Source organism: Eumetopias jubatus, unplaced genomic scaffold, assembly GCF_037043125.1.
Source record: "Eumetopias jubatus isolate StellerSeaLion01/CBP00866 unplaced genomic scaffold, mEumJub1_p1.0 scaffold_14, whole genome shotgun sequence".
Classification (NCBI taxonomy): Eukaryota; Metazoa; Chordata; class Mammalia; order Carnivora; family Otariidae; genus Eumetopias; species Eumetopias jubatus.
In genome coordinates, this window is record NW_028274820.1 from 66,522,152 (window position 1) to 66,548,510 (window position 26,359).

The 26,359-nt window shown below is 35.6% G+C and overlaps 1 protein-coding gene across 1 annotated transcript in view; it reads right to left on the reverse strand.

The window, feature by feature from the left end:
• Positions 1-569: 569 nt before the first annotated feature.
• Positions 570-26,359, reverse strand: part of DPY19L2 (dpy-19 like 2) — a 96,700-nt gene continuing 70,910 nt past the window's right edge. The window contains exons 17-22 of the mRNA XM_028093899.2: positions 19,514-19,538; positions 13,640-13,759; positions 12,532-12,706; positions 9,381-9,480; positions 7,741-7,866; positions 570-839 (exon numbers count right to left, since the gene is read on the reverse strand). Of these exons, the coding sequence (XP_027949700.2) occupies positions 689-839; positions 7,741-7,866; positions 9,381-9,480; positions 12,532-12,706; positions 13,640-13,759; positions 19,514-19,538 (697 nt within the window). The 3' untranslated portion in view covers positions 570-688. The remainder of the gene's footprint in view (positions 840-7,740; positions 7,867-9,380; positions 9,481-12,531; positions 12,707-13,639; positions 13,760-19,513; positions 19,539-26,359) is intronic.

Below are 26,359 nucleotides of genomic sequence, written 5' to 3' on the forward strand. Positions count from 1 at the left end.
CAAAGACAGATTAATAACCTGTTGAACTTCGGTTGGGAATTAATCAATAGAAAAAACTTATCTGGTTGGGTAAATAAGTTTCAAGAGATTCAAAACATTACAAAATAAGTTGTTTTTGAAAATATTTAACTTGAAATGATAAAATAAATATTAAAAGCTATTGAAGATCTTTCCCGAGGGCTAATAAAAGCAAACACAACCTTAATAGACACATGGTTACACACAAATTTCCTCACAGAGGTAAAGAAGTTGTGATTAGTATCAGGATTTTAAGGAAGTATCTTTTCAGAAACTGCATTAGTCTATTCTAAGTGGTTTAAAGAGTTTGAGCTGGTACATACTGGCAGTAGAGAAAATCTGAAGCACCCAGTTGAATACAAAAGGACTTAAATAATACCTTTCATTTATTGAATTTCATTGTTCTTTTACATATATTTTTTCTTTAGAACTTTTATGGACATTTGGTTTATGCAGTATGAAATGATTTAATCATTTAAAGAACAAGCTTAATAAGGCTGACATTCAATGGAAAACAATGAAATAATTTACCTTTTAATAATCAGAATAACTTGAAACCATTTTTATTATCTTCTTTTTACGGGTCCCTTATTAAAGCTTGTGATTTTTATTAATGTAAATAAGGCAAAGTGATTGCTTTCTACACACAGTGTGATGGGTTATCTTGTTTTCAGTTAACCTTTAGTACTCTGTACATACTATTTTGAAATACTGTGGTGAAGTAAGGCCTCCCGTCCTTGAGCAAGACGCTACATAAGGGAGGATTAGCTGTATTGGAAGGGTCTTCCACATCCCAAATTTCCAGCATACTGCAACCAGGCCTAAAAAAAAAAAAGGCACATATATATCCATATTAAAAATGCATTCATATACGAAGAGAATATATAAATTATAAAGTAGCTCTAAGATTTTTAGAGACTGTTTTTTTTTTAAGATTTTATTTATTTGAGAGTGAGAGAGAGAGAGAAAGAGATAGCAAGAGAGAGGCATGAGTGGGGAGGAGAGGGAGAAGCAGGCTCCCCGCTGAGCAGGAAGCCCGATGCAGGGCTCCATCCCAGGACCCAGAGATCATGACCTGAGCTGAAGGCAGATGCTTAACTGACTGGGCCACCCAGGCGTCCTGAGACTAATTTATTTAATAAAGATTTTATTTTATTTTTTTTTAAGATTTTATTTATTTATTTGACGGAGACAGACACAGAGAGAGAGGGAACACAAGCAGGGGGAGCGGGAAAGGGAGAAGCAGGCTTCCCGTGGAGCGGGGAGTCTGATGCGGGGCTCAATCCCAGGACCCTGGGATCATGACCTGAGCCAAAGGCAGACGCTTAACAACTGAGCCACCCAGGCGCCCCTTAATAAAGATTTTAAAGTATCATTTCAAAAAATATAAGTTCAACACTTAAGGATAAAAATGAAATTAAGTATATGTTGCATTTTCATGTTCCACTTAACCAAATAACCAATATAGTATTAAACTTAACAGTAAAGGTCCAATATACATTCAGAAATACATATTTAAAAATTTATTTTCAAAATGAAATATACATAAATACATTTTCTAGGTGGTAACACCATCCAGACATAAGGCCCATGAGTAGTAGGAGACAAATTGAAGGAAAGCTACTCTAATTCCTGATGAATTTCACATTTGGGGGCTTCACCTAACTTAAATTAGCATGAAAACATATAGTCCAAGGCAAGGAAGGAAAGCTCTTGTTTGACAGATTTGTTCTCCTCCACCCTTTCCTATTTTGGGTGGCTATATGATTGGACTGACTGGCATACTAGTTCTCACTAGGGAATATCCTTGCAGTAGAGGCAGTAAAGGGAAGAAGTCAGGCAAAATTGGCTATTATTTTTAACAGCTATATTGAGGAATCATTTATGTACAATAAAATGCACCCATTTATGAGTAAAGTTTGATAAATACAGGGAAATGTCTATGGAGTGTGAGTGTGAGTACCACCATAACCGTAATACAGAAAATTCCCAGCACTGAAACAAGTCCCCTTGAGCCCTTCTGCAGTTGGTCCCCTCGCTCCAACTTAGCCCAGGCAAACACTGATCTTTCCGCGATATAGTTTTGCCTTATCTAGAATATTCCAGATGTTTATACTCACTGCAGCTTTCATATGTTACATGATAACAATATCATCCCTTTTCCTTCAATCTATACATGTATTTGTATTTAAAATGCATGTCTTACAGCCGACACAGTTGGATTTTGCTTTTGTATTCAGTCTACCAATCTTTGCCTTTTGATTGGAGTGTTTTGTCCCTATTCAGATTTTTGATTACTGATATTGTTTGATTTAGGCTTTTTCCCCTTTTTTCTGTTTGTTTCCTCTTTTTTGATTGTTTCTCTTTCTTGACTTCTTTTATGTCAAGCAAAAAGTTTTACTGTATCATCTATTTCATTTATTGGCTTATGCATTTTTTTTGCCTTTTTTTGTGTCGCTCTAGATATTAAAACAGGCATCTTCAATATATCACAATTTACTTAATATTAAACTCAGATTATTTCTAGACAATCATACATTTTATTTTCATTTATTCCCTTGCTTGTGCTATTGCTGTCTCATATATATATGACTTATAAACTCAAAAATATAATGTATCATCTTTGCTTTAACTAGTCACAGGGTTTTAAAAGATTTTCAGAGAATAAATATATATGTGCATATAGTGATTAATATTTATCCACACTTTTACCATTTCCAGTGCATTTTAGCCTATCCTGTGTATCTGAATTTTGAATTATCATTTCAATGTCAGTTGACTTCTTTATGAAAAGAAGTCAGATGTTTATCATATCATTCTTCTCTTGCTTTTTTCAAGATTTTCTCTCTTCTCCTTGTTTTTCACCAGTTTGACTATGATGTACCATGGCGCGGATTTCCTTGGGTTAACCTAGCTGCGTTTGTTAACCTTAATTGGATCTCTAGGTTAATGGCTTTCAGTGAACAAGAAATTTTTAGCCAACATTTCTTCAGGTATTTTTTTTCTGCCATTTTTCTTTTCTTTCATTCTTCTGGTACTATATTACCCATATGTTGAACTACTTAATAACACACAGGTCTCTGTGGCTTTTGCTATTCTTCTTCAATCTTTTTGATCCCTGTTCTTTGGATTGGCTGCTTTTTCTTGATTTACCTTCAAGTCATTGATATTTTTCTGTTGTCATTTCAAATCTCTTGAGAATTTTAAAGAATTTTCCTTCATTTATTATACTTTTCAGTTCTAGAATTCCCGTTTTTTCCAGGGAGGATGCACTGATTTCACTATTGAGAATCATATCTTGTCCTTTATTGGTATGTCTTCCTTTAGTTCTTTGAACATATTTTCCTTAATTCCTTGAATATAATCATAACAGCAGCTCTGCAGTCTTTCCCTGCTCAATCCTACATCTCAACCTATTTGAATCAGTTTCTACTAACTTTTTTCTTGAGTATCGGTCAGACTGTCCCATTTTTTTGCAGGTCTGGTGATTTTGAGTTGGAAACTAAACACTGGAGAAAATACCTGGCAGTGAGTCTGGAATCTGTTTTGTTCTTCTGATGACTGTTACTTTCTTGTTTCTGTTCTGGTAGAAAATTAACTTGTCTGGATCTCCTGTCTTGTGCAGCAGCTATCTCTGCTCATTTTTTTCAGATTCCAGCTACTTCTTTCTTTTAGCCCTGGGATTTTCATTGAGTTTTTATCAGCCAAGGATTTGGGCAGAGTTATATTTGGAAATCCATCTTCTCCATATTTCCCTTGCTTTGGGGGTTTTCCTCAGAATGTGTAGTTGCTTTGTTATCCCTTATTTCTGCCCTGACACCTTGAACCAGTAATGACTCTGCTTTCTGCTTCCTAGGGTGTGTGCAAGTTGGGAAATGTACATGGTGAAAAGCACAGGGAATTTGCAAATCTCACCAGAAGTTCTCTTTCAAGGATAGATATCTTGGGGCACCTGCATGGCTCAGTTGGTTAAGCACCTGACTCTTGGTTTCAGCTCAGGTCAAGATCTCAGGGTGGTGAGATTGAACCCTATGTTGGGCTCTGTGCTCAGTGCAGAGTCTGTTTGAGATTCTCTCCCTCTCCCTCCCCTTCTGTTCCTACCCCTGCTCATGCTCTAAAATACATAAATAAAATCTTTAAAAAAATAAAAATAAATAAAATAAATAAAAAGGATAGATATCTTGCCCTAGTTTCCACCTGCCCTTTTCCTAAGTTCCCAGAGGTTTCCCACAGGCATGTGCAGAATAGGTTTTAGGCAGAATCTATATTCAGATTTTAGATTTTGGTCTTTCTGTAGTGCTCTTGCTTCTAAAATGTCCCCTTCAAATATCCAGCTGCTTTGCTACTCACAGCTCATCTGTCACCATCTGTCCCCTCAAGCCAGTGGGCTGTGATTTTCTGCTATAATAGAAGAAGGGAGGGGATGGTTTAGGAAGTGCTCTCAGGCAAGTTCACAAATTCAGAGAAGTCCTTCAAGAGCAAATGTTTCTAAGTTTCTCCCTGCTTTTATGTCATTTCCCAGAGACTTCAAGTGGTTGTTTTTAATACCATTAAACCTAACTTTGGATGCATCCTGTTAATTGAAGTATATGCATTTGGAACTATGTCCTTGCTTTAAGTAGTGCCACGGTAATTCTTAATTCCAGTTCCAATTCACGTAAGTCTCAATTAACATGACACTGAGTTCCATGGAACCATGCAAAGAAAAAATAATTTTGACATGCTCAAGTTTCAGTTAATATAGTACCACACAAAGTGAAGAGTGCCTGTGTTTTCACCCAGTTCTTATAACTGTAATCTCTGGGAGCAATAAGTCAAACTCTTCTTGCCAATATTAACTGAACTCCCTCCAAAACTGTTTCTTATGGGTCCTATGTTCAATTTCTTTGGGCCTTCGACAGACCAATAACTCCTAAATTCAGTTTGTCCAAACTATAAAATCCAATTAGCACTTTTCATTATTTTCTTTAACACAGCCTTAGGCAGTTAGGTAAGGAGTATGTAATACTTAATAGAACAGAGTTGTGGAGAAAAGTGGAAGAAGCCAATATTGTAAAAAGAATTGCCTTGAGAGACAATTTGCTATTCCTTCTTTAGAACTTATTCTTGGTGTCTCAGAAGGCTATTAGTGATAGCTGTAGAATGATTTTCTAAGTCCCAGAATTTTAGAAGAATTCTTCTTTGCATAAATATTTATTTGTATATTTAGGGTAACTTTTTATTAGAGTACAATTACAGAAGTAAAAACACACAGATCTTAGTGTACAGTTCCATGAGTTTTCACAAATGCATACACTCATATAAAAAACATGCCAATCAAGATAGTGAACACTATCATTAAGAAAAAAAGTTCTTCAATCCCGTTCCAGAGAGTCTTTCCACCACCACCTCTACCCCCTGGTTCCACCACAGCCAACCACTATTCTGATTTCTGTTCCCATTAGTTTTGCATATTTTGAACTTCATAGAATGGAATCACATAGTATGTACTCTTCTGTGTTTGGCTTCTTTCATTCAGCATATTTTTGTGATTCATCCTTTCTTCACACATCAGTATTTTGTTCCTTTTTATTGCCTAGCAGCATTCCATTGTATGAATATACTATAATTTGTTTATTCAGTTTTCTCTTGATCATTGGATGTTTCCAGTTTGAGATATTATGAACATCCTCGATGGACAGCTTTTTTTATATCTCTTGTTTAAATTCCACAAGGAGTACAATTGCTGAGTAATAGGGCAAATATATACTTAAATTTTTATAAGAAGCCTCCAAATACTGCTCCAAAGTGGTTGTATCATTTTTATTCCCATTAGCAATGTAAGAGATTTCTAGTTAATCTGCATCTTTGACAATATCTGGCATTTCAGTTTTTAAGATTTCATCTGTTCTAGAGTATATGTTAGAGTATCCCATCGTGGTTTTAATTTGCATATCCCTGGACACTGACAATATGAAGCATCTTTTCATGTATTTACTAGTCATCACATATTTTCTTTCATGAAGTATATCTTCCCAAGTTTTTGTCCATTTTCAATTGTATTGTCAATTTATTATTAATTTGTAAAATTTCTTCATGTAAAATATGTATCTCTCCTTTATCAGACACGCACTTTACAAACATTTTCTTCCAGTCTGTAGATTCCCTTTTCATTTTCTTAACATCTTTTGAGGAAAAGATTTCAATTTTGATGTGTATGATTTATTGATTTTTTTTTAATGGTTAGTGTTCTGTGTTCCAAGAAATCTTTTAATTTTAGCTTTTACCTTTAGTTCTGTAATCCATGTCGAGTTAATTTTTGTGTATGGTGTAGTATGAGTCATGGTTCACTTTTTCTTCTGTACAGATATCCAGTTAGATCAGCAACATTGTTGAAAACACCTCTTTTTGCACTCAGGTAAAAAAAAAAAATTATTTTTTAATTTCCTTTGTGGTTTTTTTTTCTTTGACCCATAAGTTATCCATAAGTTTATTGCCTAATTTCCAAGTATGTATGGATTTACCAGATATTTAGATGTCTAATTATTAATTTTTAATTTAATTCTGTATGACTTCAAATCTTTTAAGCATACTGAAGCTATTTTTATGGCCCAGCGTATGTTTTCCCTTGGTGAAAATTCCATGTACCCTTTAAAAAAATGTATATGCTGCAGAATGTATTTTTCTGTACTGTTCTATAAGAGTAATTAGGTCAGGTTATTTGATACTGTTTGATGTTTCTATCTTTTAATCCTTACACTCTTTTTATCTAATTTTCTCAGTAATAAAAGGAAAGTTAACATTCCCAACTATCATTGAAAATTTGCTTATTTTTTCTTTATATTCTGCACATTTTTACTTTGTGCACTTTGAAGCTCTGTTTAGATATGCACATTTTAGAACTGTTATGTATTTTTGATGAATTAATCCTTTTGTCATTATAAAATGTCCATCTTTATTTGTGGTAATACACCTTGATTTGAAGTCTACTTTGTCTTAATAAATTTTAAAATAATATAATGTACACACACATCAACATTATGATGTTCTTGTTTCTTCTTTTACAAGATGCCATTTCTTCCTCGATATATTAGGTATTAAAATTACATATTAAAATTAGCCACTAGAACTTATGAACATCACTTTTCCAAAATGTTTTATGATCTAATTCCTAACTATCCATATGAGAAATGAAAATTCTTAATGTTCGACTTAATACAACTAAGAACCTCTTAGGTCAAGGAGTCTAAAAAAAAGGCCTCAAGATAACCATTTTAGAATTTTGTGATTTTTCAGAAATTAAAAATTATAGTTAGGAATGTTTAAATTACTATGACTTCTTGAGTTACCTGAAACTTTTCTCATAAATCTTGTAACTTCAATGTTATCCAGTTGTAGTAAAAAAAATGCTAATGTTTCACACTGCTGTAAATTCAAATCTGTATTTCATACATCTAATACAAATTATCATAAGAATTTGAAAAAGTATGAAGGAAAGCAACATTATTTGTTAAATTAAAATGAAAAAATCTGGGAGCTAAAATACACTATAGTTTCTTGAAATTAGATTCTACTTAAATGATACTTTCCTACATGAAATAATTTTAAATAAAATACTAGAATAATATTTTAATGGAATTTATTTAGAATAAAAATTCTTAAAGAATCACAACTATTGTAATAAAGTAAAACAGTTGTTGCTTAAAGATATTCCATATCATATAGCATAGGGCTCATACTCACTTAGTTCTCACAACACACCATGCCTCTTCTAAAATGTAATAATTCACATGTAACTCCAACAATTTATCTCTCACTTCTTTTGCAGATTTTCGACTATATGTGGAATAAACTATTTTTGTCCGGGCCCTTTACATTCAAAACACAAGTTAAAAATTTTTTTAATAAGTCATAATAGAATGGACTAAAGAAATTTTGCTAGTAAATTAAAATCTCAACACTCACTGGATGGAGCACTGGATGGAGCATTCATATATATGACCTCAAGCAGCATGAATTGTTTTGGGGATAGCATAGATTATTTTTGGAGAGAAGTTTCCACCTTCCTACTTATACTTGGCATGTGCTAAAACTTACAGTGGTTTGAATTTTATATGTACTGCTTGTTAGTGTTTACCAGAACAGACAGACATAAACTGGTTTAGACTCTAGACCTGGGTAGCAGGATAATAGTTCAGGATATAAATTTGCTTTGCATATGCATAAAATTAATCTGCTCACAGAACACATTCAGATAAAGGTGAACAGAGTGGAAACAGATTTTGGTAGATAATTTCACCTATTGAAATTACCCAAAAAGCATATGAATTGAAGTTGAAATGTAGCAAATCATACATTCAGACAGAGGGCATCTAGTGTAGCAGTCAGGAAGCTTGACAAACAGGATTAGTCACCAAAGTACGGTACAGCTGACAAGTTGGTCCTAAATACGAGTTTTTATGAAATCCTGAATAATTACCAGTTATGCATTGGATATTTCTTTTCTTTAACTTATTTTATTTAAGTTCAATTAGTTAACATATAGTGTATCATTTGTTTCAGATGTAGAGTTCAGTTATTCATCCGCTGCATATAACACCCAGTGCTCAGTACATCACGTGCCCTCCTTAACATCCGTCACCCAGTGCCCCTAACCCCCACCCAGCACTGGCCATTTCTTAAAATTTCAAACATATAAGATGTTCAATGTCCAAAACCAGATATAAAGCTTTAAATGATTTAAAATTTTACCTCTAATAATAGGCCAAAGATGCATTAACAGGAAAAGATTACCCTGACAATGACTAAAATGATTAAAATAATTTTAAAGGTATTTAAAGAAAACAAAGCTTGCATACCTCAATGAAAACCAGAGTTCTCATAACTAGCTAGCAAAACACACCCTAAATTTTCATAAAAGCATGTAATATAGCTAATGTCATGTACTTTTTCTGTTAGAAAATGTTAGTTATAGGCCACAAGTAAGATAGATAATGGTTTCTTAAATCAGGGGAGGGGCTTGTGGGGTTCAGAGCAGGGGCCGGCAAACTATGGCCCTGGGCCAGATCCATCCCATCTCCTAGTACTAGTACTCAGCAGTTCTACTGGAACAAACAGACATACACAGCTTCATCATAAATACGTGACATTTGCACTTTGAGAAAAACTAGCTCTTTTTTTTTCATTTTTCAGAGGTTTATTAAGCTTCCTTTAGAGTCGAAAGGTACAAATTACGATTTCTGGAAGGTTATTATATATTTTTAAACTTCCAGCATGAATATGAAGATGAGAGTGTGTGTGTGCATATGTAAATTTTTTGCCATTCTTAGGAGTCAATATAAGTTGTAAGCATGTCTGGTTGAAATATTCAATCAGTTGCCAACCTCAAGTCTGCATCCTCGTAATGTGGGTGATTCACAATGGGGTGAAGAGTAGACAGCTTGACACTGGCCATCGTAGGCATGGCACCTGCAAAAACAGCATCTGAAAAACAAGGATATATTCCTTAGTGACATATTTTAAAGAAAACCAAAGATCATTACTTATCTATAATATTTGAACTCAAATTAAGAAAGATGAAATACATTTAAATAACCACCATTGGCATTATTCTTTTTCTTTGTTCAATATTGTCTACTATGACAGCTGGCTTCTGTTATCTCTGTGCCAGGAACTGTGTTAAATAAGTATACTAGGATTAAACAATTTAATTTGCACAGCTTTATGAAGTGGGTTCTATGTTACTCTTACTTTGTAAATAAGGAAACTGAGAGCCAACAAAGTAAGTGACTTGTCCAAGACTACACACCTAGGCGGCACCAGAACCGACCCTCAGCCACTTCAGTACAACTTCCTGCCATGTTCAAGCTCAATGTAAAAGACAATACTACAAAAACACATATGACCAGAAAGAATTATAAAACTTCATATCTTGTTCTAATAATTTAAAATGCCAAGAACTGAGAGACTGTTACAAAGGGCAAGTCTAATGCTACATCTTTTATGGTGAAACTGTGTAGTATCTTGGAAGACAAAAATGTTTACTTACCCTCTGGCACTTCTCTATAATAAATTATTATATAGTTTTGAAGGTCATTATCATTTTTTAAAAGATTTTATTTATTTATTCATGAGAGACAGAGAGAGAGAGAGAGAAGCAGGCTCCCAAGGAGCAGGGAGCCCGATGTGGGACTCGATCCCAGAAGCCTGGGATCAGGACCTGAGCCGAAGGCAGATGCCCAAACATCTGAGCCACCCAGACACCCAGGTCATTATCATTTCTAGTCAGCATAGGAAAATTACAAATAAGAACAAGGCATGTCATTCAGATCTACCATAAATAACTGAATGTCTACTTGCAAATTAAGTATTCTAAATGTAACTTCAAATGAAAATCTTTACATATGATTGAAATTTGAAGATATGTAAGCCAATCAGTATAGAAATATGTATTTACTATCACAAGGTTCAGTAATTAATGATGAAAAGCTCTTAGGCTAGTGCAGTGGTTCTCAACCAGACGTGATTTTATTTCCTAGGGATATATATGGTCAATTTCTGGAGACATTTTTGATTGGCACACTGTGGGGGAGAGAGGAGCTGTTGGCAACTTGTGGGTTGAGGGAAGGGATGCTGCTAAATATTCTTCAATGCACAGGCTAGTCCCTAAATGTCAATAGTGCCAAGGCTGAGAAAATGTGGGTTAGAGGGACCCAAAGCCCAGGGACACAGTTATCAGGAAGAAAGTATGTGGGTCTGTCCAGCAAAAGCAGGACTCACTGAAGAGAAACCATCTATGGCAGAGAGAAGGGGAGAAATACTCTGCACAGTCTTCACTCTTGATGGTGAGATAAATATGAACAAGATGGGGAAAGAATAGGATACTTTCCTATGTTTACTGAAGTCTCCACATACACTCTACCAAATGTATTAGAAAATGTATATCCTTTTGACTTGACAGAGCCTCACTAATACATGACTTGGTAAGTAGACCATGGGCTGGATTTCAGTTTCCCCTTGTCCTCTCAACTGAGCACCCTTATGCAGTACACAAACTATACAACCCTGCATGGGGGACCTGAACACAAGCATTAGTCTCACCCATACTAAAGAACATCATGCTGCTTTTATTTTTTTTAATTAAATTTATTTTATTTTATTTTTGAGAGCGAGAGAGAGAGAGAGAGAGCGCGCACACAAGTAGGGGCAGGAGCAGAGGGAGAAGCAGGCTCCCCGTAGAGCCAGGAGCCCAACATGGGACTCAATCCCAGGACCCTGGGATCATGACCTGAGCGGAAGACAGACACTTAACCAACTGAGCCACCAGACCCCATCATGTGGCTTTTAATAAACATGTGGTAACCACGAGGGAAGTCATAGTAGAAGGATGAAAAAGATTTATAAGAAAATCGAAGAAGAGGTGTCTAAAACTGAAGTAGGAGGAGTTTGTGGGAGTTGTCTTAGGATAAGTTGCCAAATGTAGGCCCTCTCTGCCAGGAACCCAAGACAAACACACTGGAACAAAGACAGAAGCAAGAAAAGATTCTAAAAGTAGGTACCTCATAAAGTTTGGAAAAAATAACTGGTAAGGGGTAAGGGAGAGTAAAGGGAGCACCCACGCCTTATACTCCTATAGGGAAAAATTCACCAGAGGATTAATTTTAAAATTCTGATTAAACTGGTCTGGCAGCTGTAAGTGATGAGGAACTGTCACTTCTGAAAACCTGATATCTGAGTTGAGGCTTATAAAAGTTTACCTTAACAATGGCTAATTAATAAAATGGTGACTATCAAATAAGCAAATGAGGAAATCACCCCCAAGGAGTCACAGGATAAATTTAAATAAGCCACAGTGAAGAACTTGTGCCACAGAAAATTACTAAATTTCAAAAATAGTCTTGGACAAGATTATGGATTACTTATAGAAAATACTGTAGAATATACTTATTCTCTGGAAAGATTTTTTAAAAAATGAAATAAATATCTGCTTCAAGTGGTTTTGGATAAAGACAGGAAGAAAAAAAGGTAAGCTAAAATGATATTTTGGAGTATTTACAAGTAGAATTTATACTCATCTCTTTGAAATGATTTAGTGAAGAAAATAGAGTATCTGAGGTTTTAACTCGTCTTGTGTGCAAATGGTTTTACAGAGTTAGATGAGAGAGCACTGACTGAAGTTATAGAAAGGGCATTGTTGACCTCCCCATGGTCAAAAGTATCTTCTCCAGTGGTCTGTTCACAGGTGTGAAATTTTGTTATTGAAGATTTGTCATTGTTAGGGTTAAAATACGATAATGATCTCAGCATTACAGTACATAACTATGAACAATCATTAATTCCTCATGTTAATTAAAATTCTTGACAATTATCTAGGAGGCATCTAAAGAGGGCACAAAATTATTTTTTGAAAAGGTTTGACTCGGTGGACACTGCAATTAGCATGCTCAAAATCTGTGAGTAAATAAATGACTGCATGTGTCTGTTTCTACATTTCCATAAATACCTAGCTATACACAGAACTAAAGAGCTACATACCTGGTCTGGTATTATATTTGATCCATTGTATCAGTTCTTCCTGAGGCAAATTATTAAAGTCTCCTATTATGCTCCATTGATTATGGAGGTTTGCACAACCTTGTATTGACATCACTGTTAGAATGCCAAAGATAACATTCTCAAAGTGAACTCTGCAAAAAAGCCATCCAAAGAGCTGAAATGAAAGAAACCATTTATTTTTAATTCTTATATCAAGAGTGCTATAAGGCCAATAATGAACTCTTACCTTGCTACTTAAACCAAGGTGGATTATCATTTGATACTTCAATGCACTAATAATATAATATAACTGTGGTCACCTATTGTTTAAAAATAGTACATATTTTGGAATTATAGGGCCTAGTAAAAATGGAACTTTCTTTATCCTCAAAAGACTAAAGGAAGAAGCACACCTCATCCTTCTAGTACTGATTTACTAACAAGGATTAAGGTTAGCAAATCACAAAAATGTGAAACATCCTAGAGCTAAATCCTGTAATATCTGGCTTTAATGGACATCTAAAATAACTATGGAAACCCCACTAGCAGTAACACATATATTCCTATCAGGAAAATGAACATTATGATATTCTAACACAAGACTCTTTTCATCAAAACTAAGTAAGGTGTTTCTAGAAGTATATTGGTCCCCAAATTCTAGCTTCTTTGTCTAGCTCTTTTGTATAGCAATGGTAAGAGAATGCCGGAACTGACAACTTTTCCTAGGGGTTCTCTGAGCCAAACAGGACAATACTAGAGCAATTACCCTGCATCTACTCTAGCATTAGAAGAACACTTGAGGATGGTTGGGGTGGGCCAAGAAATTCTTGCCCAGACCTGAACTCCAAAGGCCTATGTCTGTGGATAGAATACTAACATAGGGGAAAGTGTACCTTCTCACTTATCATAAGAGTATCAGTTAAAATCTAGGAATAATTTTCAAAGCTACTGGAAATTGCTTTTATTATTCATAATTGATCATGAAATAACCTTTTAAATCATTTAAACCAAGTGTTTGTATATTTTGGATTACTCAGCAAAGCCGTGGTAACTACAGTGCTGTTGCTATAGTTACTATAGTGTAGTGACACAAAAATGAATACATTACCCGTCGAGAGCATATCAAGGAAGCCATAACACACATGTGAGGTGTTAAAAACAACTTCAGCCTCATGATTAAAACGGCAAGGACAGTGAATGCTAACAGTTGCAATGTGTGAAAAATCAGCTGTAAAAACAAAACAAAATTATATTTTCAAATTAATAATATATATTAAAACTATTATCATTCATTAGGACAAGGATCTTTTAATTTAGTAATAAGTCTGGTAATATTTACTCATTCATTCAACAAAGATTTAGCAAATGTGTATTATATGCCACCTACTGTTCTGGGGGCTTTGGATACAAGAGTGAACAAAACAACTGTTAGCAATTTCTGCCCTTGTGAAGCTTACATTTTAGAACATTTAGTAAGGAAAGACAAAAATAGTCATGGCAAGTAAATGAATCCATTATATAGTCTCTTAGAAAGTGGTAAAGGCAGTGAAGAAAGTGGAACAGGGAAAGGGGACTGAGAGTGCAGGGTGTGGTATGAAGTTCCAGGCGGGAGAAGTTGCAATTGCAAGTAGGACAATCAGGGAGAGCCTCAATGAAGAGGTGGCATTTGAACAGGACCCTCACAAGGTGAGGAAGTGAGCCACAGAGACATACAAATATGGAATGCTTCACAAATTTGCATATCATTCAGTCAGCAATAAAAACTGTAGAAAAACATAATCTAGATTATTTTTAAAGTAATGGAATTATATATATAAATATTTGTACTGATGAGTAGGACACCCATTTTATTAAGATGGGGTTCCACCGAGCAAAGGTTTCAGACAAAACTTTTCTAACAGACATATTCATAAAATATCAACCAATTCTTCACAAGAAAAATAGACAAAGAATTAATGCAACCAAAATTTAATACATATTAACTAAATATGTTCTAACTTGCTAATACTCAAACATTAAAGATAATAAGATATTTTCATCTATAAAATGGACAAATATTAATACTGAATGTTAGAGAAGACGCCTTGAAACATACACTAAAATAATTGGTACATTTCTGTAATTTAGCATTATTTATCAAGATGCTACAAAAGAGCCAACTCTTTTGACTTAAATTTCCATTCTAATTTAAGGGAATAATCAAGACCAAAAAAATGCCTGTACAAAGATGATCACTGAAGTGAATTTTTAGCAGCAAAAATAGTAACAACCTATGTGACCAATATAGAGGAGTAAGTAAATTACCACATTTCCCACATGCATACAGCCATTAAAAGATTACATGTTAGTAGATTATTTAATGGCATGGAAAGTTTTCAATGTGTATAATTATGTACATACAAAATTATCAATTTTGTGAAAACCATCTATGTGTATATATACATGCATGTGTGGGGTGGAGAAGGCTACAAAAATATGTACCTAAAAAGTTAATAGAGATTATTTCCTGAATGGTGATTTTCCTGAATTTTCTAACACTTTTTAAACACATGTTATTTTAGAATTAGAAATATCTGATTTATGTTTAAAACAGAATGCAAAGCTGTGTTTTTCCTTTTTAAGTAAATATGTTTGAAAATGGAATTTAATTTTTTCATAATTCTTGAATCCAAAGTTGGGATGTGGAAGATTTATTTCAAAATCAATCCTTCATTTTTCTTTAGTCAAACTCCTCCTTGGACAAAGTCGGGGACATGTTGTGGAGGGAACAAAAAAACAACACACTTCACACCTAAATAGGTCTTTTTGGTTAGGACCATTAAATCACAGACTGGTAGATTACATGGGCCATCTTCTTTAATCATCTATCCAAAGCAGGGGATCTCTTCTGTAAATCTATGAACTGGTTATTCACTAATTCCTGAAAAAGAATATGCCATAGAAGTGCCTATTATAATTATGGATAGCTGTAAATGTTAGAAAATCTTCCCTAAGACTGAACCAATGTCTCCCCATAATTTCCACACCTCTGCAACTGCACAAAATTAGTCTAACCCATTTGCACATGACAGTTCTCTATTATCCAAATGCTGTACTCATGACTTTGCACTAATCCCACCTTCACTCTTAGAAAGCTTTCTATTTTTAAGCTAAATATTCAGAAACTTAGATCATTAGTTCTGTGGTGTCATAATTCTGGATGCCTTGCTCTGGACATGGTACAGATTGCCCATGTTTTGTTAAAATGTGGCATCTAGAAACAGACTACCATAGATGTGGTTCTAATTTATGAAAGCGTACATCTGACTTCTCCCAACATGCCTTCCTTGGGTTATCCTGAGCCACAAGATGAGACTATCATCATCTCTCTGAAATCCAATCACTTGTACTCTTTTTCCATCAATTCTACTTTAGCACCAACTGCTCATATGACGAGAATTAAATCCAAAGGAGTAATTCTTCTTGACTTTCCTCTATTATCTAAAGGCTGAAAAGACTGTTTTCATATGGAGATCTGAAAGATCCCCACCATTTCCTTATCTTCCCTGCATTTTTTTTTTTTTTTTTTGTGCAGGAATGACACAGAACGACCATTCCAAATGGCACCACTTATGTTTGTTTTCTATTGTTATCCACATGCTCTAACCACTCTACTCACAGGCTACTGACTTTCCATGGACCTCTCTTGCCATAGTTATTTTATCTCCTATTCTATCAAATAGTTTTCTTTTTAACTACTAAGTAGAAGACAGAGGGCTACAGTCAAAAAGCACAGTCCAAAATCCTTTACTACCCTACCCTCAATTTGTTAGTACCTCTTTCCACATAAAAATTACTAAGAAAATCCTCACAATATCTTTTAGAGGCTGGAAGCAAGGAAAGAAGAGAAGCTCAGGAAACTATTCACTATCCATCCTTGATATAAGTGAGCCCAACTGGGTAAAGTGTGAGGTAGCAGCTCCCAAGCATAAAGAAAACAAAGACTAAATGAGAAGGCCAGTCCAAATGGCAGACTGTCCGTGTCAAAACTACCTTCCACCACAGTTGTGGAGGTGTCTTGAAAACATGGCAGAGATACCCTTCACTGGCACAGTTAACAGAAGGCAGAGTATTAACTGGAGCGCCAGAGGTCTTGGTCCAGAAGGTACACGAGTTTAAAAGTGGGCATGTACACAGTGATTAACTTAACATTAGGCAGTACTGTAACTCTCTTACATATAACCCATTTAATCCCACAGCCACCATATGAGATAACTATTGTTATTACTGTTGTTTTGGTTGTTCCCAAAAAGATGTAATGTAACCTGGCTATGATCACACGGCCAGGAAGTGGAAGAACAGGGATCTGGGGCCAACCAACTCCCAAGTCTGCTTCTTTAACCACTACACTATGCTTCCTCTCCAGACAATAAAGTATTCAACCACATGGTTCTATTAGTCTGAGAACATAGAAGTGTACAGACACCCCAACATGTATCACTCAATCCATTTTTTAAAAGAAGTAACTCTTCCCCCAAATTCTGATTACCTTTTAAAAAACCATCCTCTTTATGGCCAACAGGACAAATATATATCTACAACTCAGATCTGATTATACCTAATCTCTTGCTTAACAACAAAGTCCAGGATAGTGTTCAGCTTCTTTGCATATAAAGTCATCGCAGTCTGAACCTGTGTCATTTTCTGCTACTTCTTGCATTTTCTATGCATCAGCAATCCTGATTTGTCTGTAGCTCTGAACGTAACGTACTACCTTATGCCTTCTTTGTACATGCACATGCTTTGACCTTGGTAAATTCCTCCTTTAAGGTCATTAAAAAAAAAAAATCTGTCCCTAACTACCCCATCTCCTTCACACAAATTTAATCATTTTTTCTGTACTACTTTTCTACCTATTTCCTTTGTCAAGGTACATATAATTATCTGTTCACTTTGTCTTCCTCCACTACACATTAAATTCCACAAAAGCAGGGACCTGGTGTATAATAAGCACATAATAAAGACTGAACTGATTAGTATGCAGAATTAACATAAAAGATTAAGATGGGCAAAATAAGGATAAATGGAGAAATGAAAGACAATAAGAAAGCAAAATTAATGTGAGAAAAGAAGGCAGAAAATAAGGAATACTGTGTTTCTAAAAAGCAGTGGGAACACTGGGTGTTACACGCAAACAATGAATCATGGAACACTACATGAAAAACTAATGATGTACTGCATGGTGATTAACATAATAAAAAATTTTTTTAAATAAATAAAGTTAAATGAGAAAAAAAAGCAGTGGGTTTAAAAAAATAAAAAGGAGCGGGTTTTAAATACCATATGATAAAATATAAAGTATGAATGTGCACTGTTAAGTAAAACTGGGCAATGTGACAGGACTGATGTGCGTAAGTACAGTTCACATTAGGTGGTAGCATGTGGAGAACGATTAACAGCAGGGACTCTGCTGCCACATGGCCTAGGTTCATAGGCCTTGGTTCCACAGAGCTAAGGTCCCTTCAGCTTTGTGACCCTAAGTTACTCAACTTCTCCATGCCATAGTTTTCTTTCACCTGTAAAATATACAGAATAACTGTTCTTACCTCAACGGGTTGTTGTGTGAATGAAATTATAACTGTATGTAAATCACTTCCCCAAAAGCCCTGCACGTAGGAAGCTGTAAGTTCTGACTACTACTTTGAAGGCACTGGAAGTGGGCTGTTAGTGTTCAAATGCAAGCTTTACTACAAATTAGTGGCAGACTTGAGGAAAGTTATTTAATTTCCGTAGGTCTCTATTCCGTGGCCAAGACCTCTTTGCTTTTCATCTTAGACATGTAGCTAGACTCCATTTCCCAGCTCCCTGCAGTCAGGTGTGGCCATGTGCCTGAGGTCTGGCTGAGGGCAGGAAGCTTACATTTCCATTTCCAGGCCCAGCCCTTACAAAAGCTCTAGTGCATTATCTTCCCTGTTCTTTCTCCCTTGCTGCCTTGATGTAGACAAGCACATCAATCCTCCAGGGCAGCGTCTTCCCTGTTCTTTCTCCTTTGCTGACGTGACGCAGACAAGCACATCGACCTCAGAAGCCTCACACTGCAGATGGCCGAGCTATAAATGGAAGGAGTCTGGGTTCCTCAATCACTGCTTGTTGGTAGGGCCACCCACTAACCAGGAACTCCTGGTTTCAACTTTATGTGAGCAAAGAATCAAACTTTACTGAGTTAAGTCATTGAAATATTAGTGTTTGTCTCTGTTAACAGCTACTTTCTTCTAATTAACATAATTTTCTGATTTGCAAAATGGTAATAATATTACGAGAATTAAAATAGCACAGTACATGGCACATAGTAACTACTAAAAATATTTGTTATCATTATAGGCTGTTTTTATCAGGTCCAAATTCAGTTGCCCTCTCTTGTAAATTTGGCCTTTCCCTTAAAACTCAAAGTGCTTTTTTACTTAGGAAATCATATTTCCAGCCCCTGCTGGGCTTTCTCTTCATATGCCACAAAATAATTTAGCACCATATAAAATGTTGTCTTATTTGTTTCATGTCTCTGTTGAAAAATTATCTGAGGGCAGAAACACTGCTATACCATCTTCTGTATCCTGTAACACTCTAAGATTGTAACAGATTGCCCATCAAGTCTGGGTGTGGCCAAAGGCCACCAGTCACAGGGCCACAGATGTCTGCCCTGATGGGCTGAAGCTGACTAGCTCAGTGGGTTAGGAATTAACACTTTTATTGTTGAACGAATAAATGAATAAATAAAAGTAATTTAATTATGCTCTGTGGTCATAAATGAGCCTTCTGTTTTTCAGAAATCCTTACTACTATTCAAAAAAGATGAACACATGGGAAGGATCAGCATTTATTACCAGTGCTGAACCACTGAACCACTGTTGACAGTGCATCTGCAGCAAGGCAATACCTTTGTTAAATTATCCTTGAACTAGAAATTAATACACAAATGCAGCAGAGATTAAAATGAAAGTTTTACCTCACCATGTTCAAGGAGCTGTTTTCTGAAATAAAAAACATTCTCTATTTACTGAATGTCCATTATGATTACATATATATAAACTTCATTTATTTGTTAAGTTTAAAAAATTTGATTCCCTCTAAACTACTCAGTAACATAAAAAATATTAGATAATATCACTAAAAATTATAGCAATTTGAAAGGCATGATTACATGATTTATATAGGATTATGTAAAGTATATAAAAAAACCATGCTCTGGTTAAGATAAAATAGGTTTTACTGATTGCTGGAGATTGTACCTCTAGAAGGATTTAAAGAAAAATAATTTCTATGAAATATTCAGCCACGCAGAGTATATACACTGCTTTAGATGTAAGTACTGCTGGACTTCTGAGTTGCTTTTATTTTTTACAACTATAAGTACCATGAACATCTTTGTACATAAAACTCTGAGCATCCTTGAGTGTTTCTTCAGGATAAATTTCTAGAAGAAAAGTGACTGGGTAAAGCATATAAATATTTTTAGTTCTACAAAAGTATATGTCTAAAGAACCTACTGAGCTCTAGGCACTGTGCAGTGAACACAGCCTGAATAGTGTCGATGTAGTTCTCCTCTTAGCCTGCAAGTTGGACTCGTACAGGAGGTATGGGCTGCCTGGTTCATCGTTCCATCAAGAAGATGGAAGACTTTCGTTTTATATGCAGAGGCTTTCTTCTACTACGGATTTTGGGGTTGGAGAGAAAAGTAACACAGTTCAGGTAAGACACTAAGAGGTAAGGAAATTCAAGGGCACACACAGATCCAGAGAATTTTTTTTTTTAAAGGCTGGTCAGGGGAGAGCCTGTCAGGAAAGCAGTACAATCACCAAATTACTCTGTCTCCATTGCAGCTTGACCCTGACTTGCCCAATGGAGGGGGTGGGGCGGGGGGCTTCTTACCTGTCCTGAAATCTACTGGTCACAACAGGACCCTGTGGTGAGCTGCTGTGTGCAAGGGAGGACAGGCCCTGACAATAACTGCTGATGCAAATAAATCTAGTAGCTAATTTAAAATGTGAATGCACAACCAAATCTGCAAACATACAAATGAAACAGATAAATTGATAAAGAGCAATAACAGATGTTCAAAAAAGAGAGGCTAAAGCAAAAGATTAAGAGAACCAACAATTCTCTGAGATAAAGGAAGATGTGAATGTTCAGATTAAAATGTCCCATGAATTAATAAACATACAAAATACACACACTCATGTGTACATATGCACATGCGTATCTCAAACTCCATAAATTTCCAGAGAGCAAAACTTTATATAAAAGTTCTCATCTATAATGTTCAATGCTAGAAAACAATAATTACCTAAAAAATGCTGAAAAAAAACCCAGAAATACCTATTAACCAAACCATCAACTTAATGTGAAGGCAAAGTAAAGGTGTTTTGCACGTAAAAAAGTGCCCAGCAACCCTTGGGAGGGAGACACTGCAGCACTACTGCCCAATAGGAGCTGCTGGGGCACCACTCTGGAACCTGGGCTGCCCATCCCCAACAACCCTGGGCACAAGCCCCGTGCGGGTCAGCTAGAGAGACACGGCTGCTCTGCGTATGCCAGCATTTCCTTCCCCACACACCAGTGCCTTAGGTGTGAAACTAATGCTGCAAGATAGCCAGAACCCCAAGCCCGCTGTTACTTTCTGAGTGCCTGCACCCCAGACTCCCAGTTTTGTGGCCACCTGATGCATACCCATGTCCCACAAACTGTCACCACTGTGGGCTAGCCAGGGGCCCACACCCTAAAGCCATTGCTGCTCCATGAGTGCCTGGGCCTCAGTCCCTGAATGGTGGACCCCACTACTGTGGGCTAGCCAGAGCTGCTGGACCCCAGAGCTGCCACTGCTCTGCAAGCATATGAATTCCAATCCCCATAGTTGCTCCATGGGCACCCACGTATCAAACAACACTGTCACCACTACAACCAGGGCATCCATAAGATGAACCCAGTGCCAAGGGGAATCCCCTTGGCCATGATATGCTCCATGGGGAGAAGATCAGGTGGTCCCCAGCAGCTTCACCACTGCAGATCCTAACAGATCACCACCGTTACAGATATCCACAGCCTTGGTCATTGAGGAGCCCTGCAGTCTTCATTGATGCTAACCTCAGCTGATAAAGTTGCACAGGCACTATACTGCTGAGCTTTCCCCAGGAATGGAAACAGCACACCTTACCCAGCTGGCTCTTTACACCCACCTGCAAGTGAAGGTCTTTCCTCACCAAAACTAGTCCCTAAAGTCTGAAAGAGGTGATTGCTCCAACAAATGTGAAGACATCAATGAAAGGCTATAAGAAACATGAAAGATCAAGGAAGTATGACACAATCAAAGGAACACAACACGGAAATAGAGATCTGTGAATTGCCAAAGATTCAAAATAATTGTTTTAAGATCGGTGAACTACAGAGAATATAGACAATACAGTAAAATCAGGAAAACAATCCATGAATAAAACAAGTTTAACAGTGAGCTAGAAGTTATTAAAAAAAGAACCAGAAACATCCAGAGGTAAAGAATACAATGAATGAAAATGAAAAATGCAATATACAGCATTCCATCCAACAGCAGGAGAATACACATTCTCCTCAAGTGCACACAGAACATTCTCTACAATAGATCCTATGTTAGGTCACAAAACAAGTCAACAAATTTAAGACTGAAATCATATCAAGTATCTTTTCTAACCACAACAGTATGACATTAGAAATCAATAATAGTAGGAAAGAGAGAAAATTCACAAATACATGGAAATTAAACAATCTAATCCCCAACAATTGATGGGTCAAAGAAATCAAAAGAAAATAAAAAACACCTTGAAACAAATGAAAATAAAAACACAACATACCAAAACTTACAGGATGCAGCAAAAGTTCCAAAAGGGGATTTTATGTGATAAATGCTTACATTAAGAAAAAAAGATTTCAAATAAACAACTATACACTTCAAGGAACTGGAAGAACAACAAACCAAGCCCAACATTAGTAAAAGGAAAGAAGAAACAAAGATCATAAGATAAATAAAAGAAACAGAGACAAGAAACAATAGAAAACATTTATAAATGAAACTAAGAGCTGGTTTTTTGGAAAAGATGAACAAAATTGATAAGCCTTTAGTTAGACTAAGAAAAAAAGATTTAAATAAATAAAATCATAAATGAAAGAGGGAACATTAAAACTGATACCACAAAAATACAAAGGGTCATAAGAGACTTCTATGAAAATTATACACCAACTAGATACCCTGAAGAAAGGACATATTCCTAGAAACATACAACCTACCAAGACTGAATCACGAAGAAATAGAAAATCTGAATAGACTTAAAACTAGTAAGGAGGTGCACCTGGTGGCTCAGTGGGTTAAGTGTCCGACTCCTGATTTCGGCTCAGGTCAAGATTTCAGGTCGTGGAATTGAGCCCCGCATCAGGCTCTGCATTCAGTGTGAGGTCGGCCTGTCCCTCCCCCTCTGCTCCTCACCCCTGCCACGCCCACTCTCCCTATCTCTCTCTCTCAAAAATAAATAAAATCTTAAAAAAACTAGTAAGAAGACTGAATCAGTAATCAAAAATTTCAAAACAAAAAAAAGTGGAAGACCAGATGGCTTCACTAGAGAATTCTACCAAACATTTAAACAAGAATTAATGCTAATCTTTCACAGATTTTTCCAACAGATTTAAGAGGAAAGGATATATTCTATCTCATTTTACAAGGCTAGCATTACCCTCATACTGAAGTAAGATGAGGATGATAAAAGAAAAGAATATTGTAAGCCAATACTCCTGATGAACATAGATGCAAAAAACCTCAACAAATACTAGAAACCAAATTCAACATGATTTGCCTTAAAAGGATCGTGTAACATGAGCAGGTGGGATTTTTATCTTTGTAATGCTAGGCTAGTTCAATATACACAAATCAATAAATGTGATATGCCACATTAAAAGAATGAAGGATAAAAACCATATGATCATCTCAGTAGACATAGAAAAAGCATTTGACAAAATTCAAAACCCCTCTATGATAAGAACTTTTAACAAATTAGGTACAAAAGGAATGTACCTCAACATAATAAAGGCATATATGACAAGCCCAAAGTTAACCTCATACTCAATGTTGAAAAATCTCAAAGTTATTCTAAGATCAGGAACAAGACAAGGATGCCCACTCTTACTATTTCTCTCCAGCATCATACTGGAAGTCCTAATCCATTCAATTAGGCAAGAAAAAGAAATTTAAAAAATAATAAAGGTAGAAGTAAAACTATCTGTGTTTGCATATGACATGATCTTATATGCAGAAAACCCTAAAGACTCCACCAAAAAACTGTTAAGACTAATAAATGAATAAAGTTGTAGAATACAAAATCAACACACAAAAATCAGTTGCATTTCTACACAGTCACAGTGAACTATCTGAACAGATAATTTAGAAAGCAATCTCATTTATAATAGCATCAAAAACAATAAAGCAGTTAGGAATACATTTCACCAAGGAAAAGATAGACCTCTACACTGAAAACTGTGAGACACTGATGAAAGAAACTGAAAACAACACAAATAAATAGAAAGATATTCTATGTTCTTGGTTTGGAAGACATTATGTTAAAATATCCACACTACCCAAAGCAATCTAGAGATTCAGATGCAATCTCTATCAAAATTCCAATGACATTTTTCACAGATATAAAAAGAACAATCCTAAAATTCATATGGAACCACAAAAGACCCTGAAGTTCCAAGAAAATCTTGGGAAAGCAGAACAAAGCTACAGGTATTACACTTCCTGATTTCAAACTATATCACAAAGTTACAATAATCAAAACAGTATGGTACAAGAATAAAAATGGACACATGGAACAATGGAACAGAATAGAGAACACAACAATAAACCCATGTATATATGGTCAATTCATCTTTGATAGGGGCACCAACACACAATGGGTAAAGGATAGTGTTTTCAATAAATGATGGTTGAAAAACTGGATATTCACATGCAAAACCATGAAATTAAACTCCTATCTTACACCAGTCACAAAGATTAAGCTGAAGTGGTTAAAAGGCTTAAAAGCAATACCTCAAACCTTAAAGCTCCAATGAGAAAAAAAAAAAAAAAAACAGGGGAAAAGTTCTTTGACAGGGGTCTTAGCAATGATTTCTTGAATCTGACACCAAAAGCACCAGCAACAAAAGCAAAAATAAACAAGTGGGATGACATCACCTAAAAAGTTTCTGCACAGCAAAGGAAACAATCAACAAAATGAAAAGGCAACCTATGGAATGGGAGAAAATATGTGCAAACTCTGTATCTGATAAGGGGTTAATATCTGAAGTAAATAAGGAACTCATACAACTCAATGGCAAAAAAAATAAATAATCTGATTTTAAAAATGGGCAAAGGACTTGAAGAGACATTTATCCAAAGAAGAACAGGAAAAATGCAAATGTACTCAATATCACTAATAAAGAAATGCAATTCAAAACCACAATGAGATATCACCTCACTCCTTTTAGAACGGCTATTATCAAAAAGACAAAAGACAAATGTTGATGAGGATGTAGAGAAAAGGGAACCCTTGTGCATAGTTGGTAGGAAATGTAAACTGGTATAGCCATTATGGAAAACAGTACGGAGGTTCCTCAAAAAATTAAAAATAGAACTACCATATGATCCAGCTATCCTACTCTTGGGAATATATCCAAAAAATTCAAAATCCCTATTTTGAAGTGATATCTGCACTTCCATGTTCATTGACGCATTATTCACAATAGCCAAGATACAGAAACAACATAAGTGTCTGCTGATGGACAAATGGATAGACTATGTGGTATATACATATAAGCAATGGAATATTATTCAGTCATAAAAAAAGAAGGAAATCCTGCCATTTGTGATAACATGGATAAACCTGGAGGGCATTATGCTATGTGAAATAGGCCAAAGAAATACAAATACTTTATGTATCACTTATATGTGGAATCTATAAAAGAGAAAAAAGTCACACTCAGAAACAATAGAATTATGGTTGCTGTGGCTACATAATGGGGGCTAACAGGGGTGATGTTCATCAAAGGGTACAAACTTTTAGTTATAAGATAAAGTTCTGAGAAACTAAAGTACAGCATAGTGACTACAGCTAATAATACCATATTATATAAAGTTTGCTAAGACTGTGGATCTTAAGCGTTCTCAAACACAGAAAGGTAACTTTGAGGTGATGGATGTGTTAGATGTGTTAATTGACTTGATTGTGGTAATCATTTCATAATGTGTTTAAATATATATATCAAATCATTGTGTTGTATGCTTTAAATATATTCTTATTTGGCAAAAAATGAAAAATATGAAAGAAAATATTTGGAAATAATTTAATGATTTTGATGTGGGTGTTTCTAAGCAATAAATTAACACAGAAAATGTATAGTTGTGACTGTATAGAAATTTTAAACTTCTATAAAGCAAAAACCATTAATAAACTATAAACTGATATCCTAGAAGAAATGTTATATACATGTAATAGGCAAAAGGTTACTGTCCAGAATTCAAAATATCCCACACATCAATTTTCAAATGGTCAAGAAATGTAAATATGTCACACACATTTGGAAGATGTAAAACTTGACTGGTCAAGACTGATAAAATGAGAAGGCGGAGCGAGATGGCGGAGGAGTAGGAGACCTAGATTTCGTCTGGTCTCAGGAATTCAGCTGAATAGGGATCAAACCATTCTGAACACCCACGAACTCAACAGGAGATCGAACAGGAGAGTAGCAACAACTCTCTGAACAGAGAAGCGACCACTTACTGGAAGGTAGGGCGTGC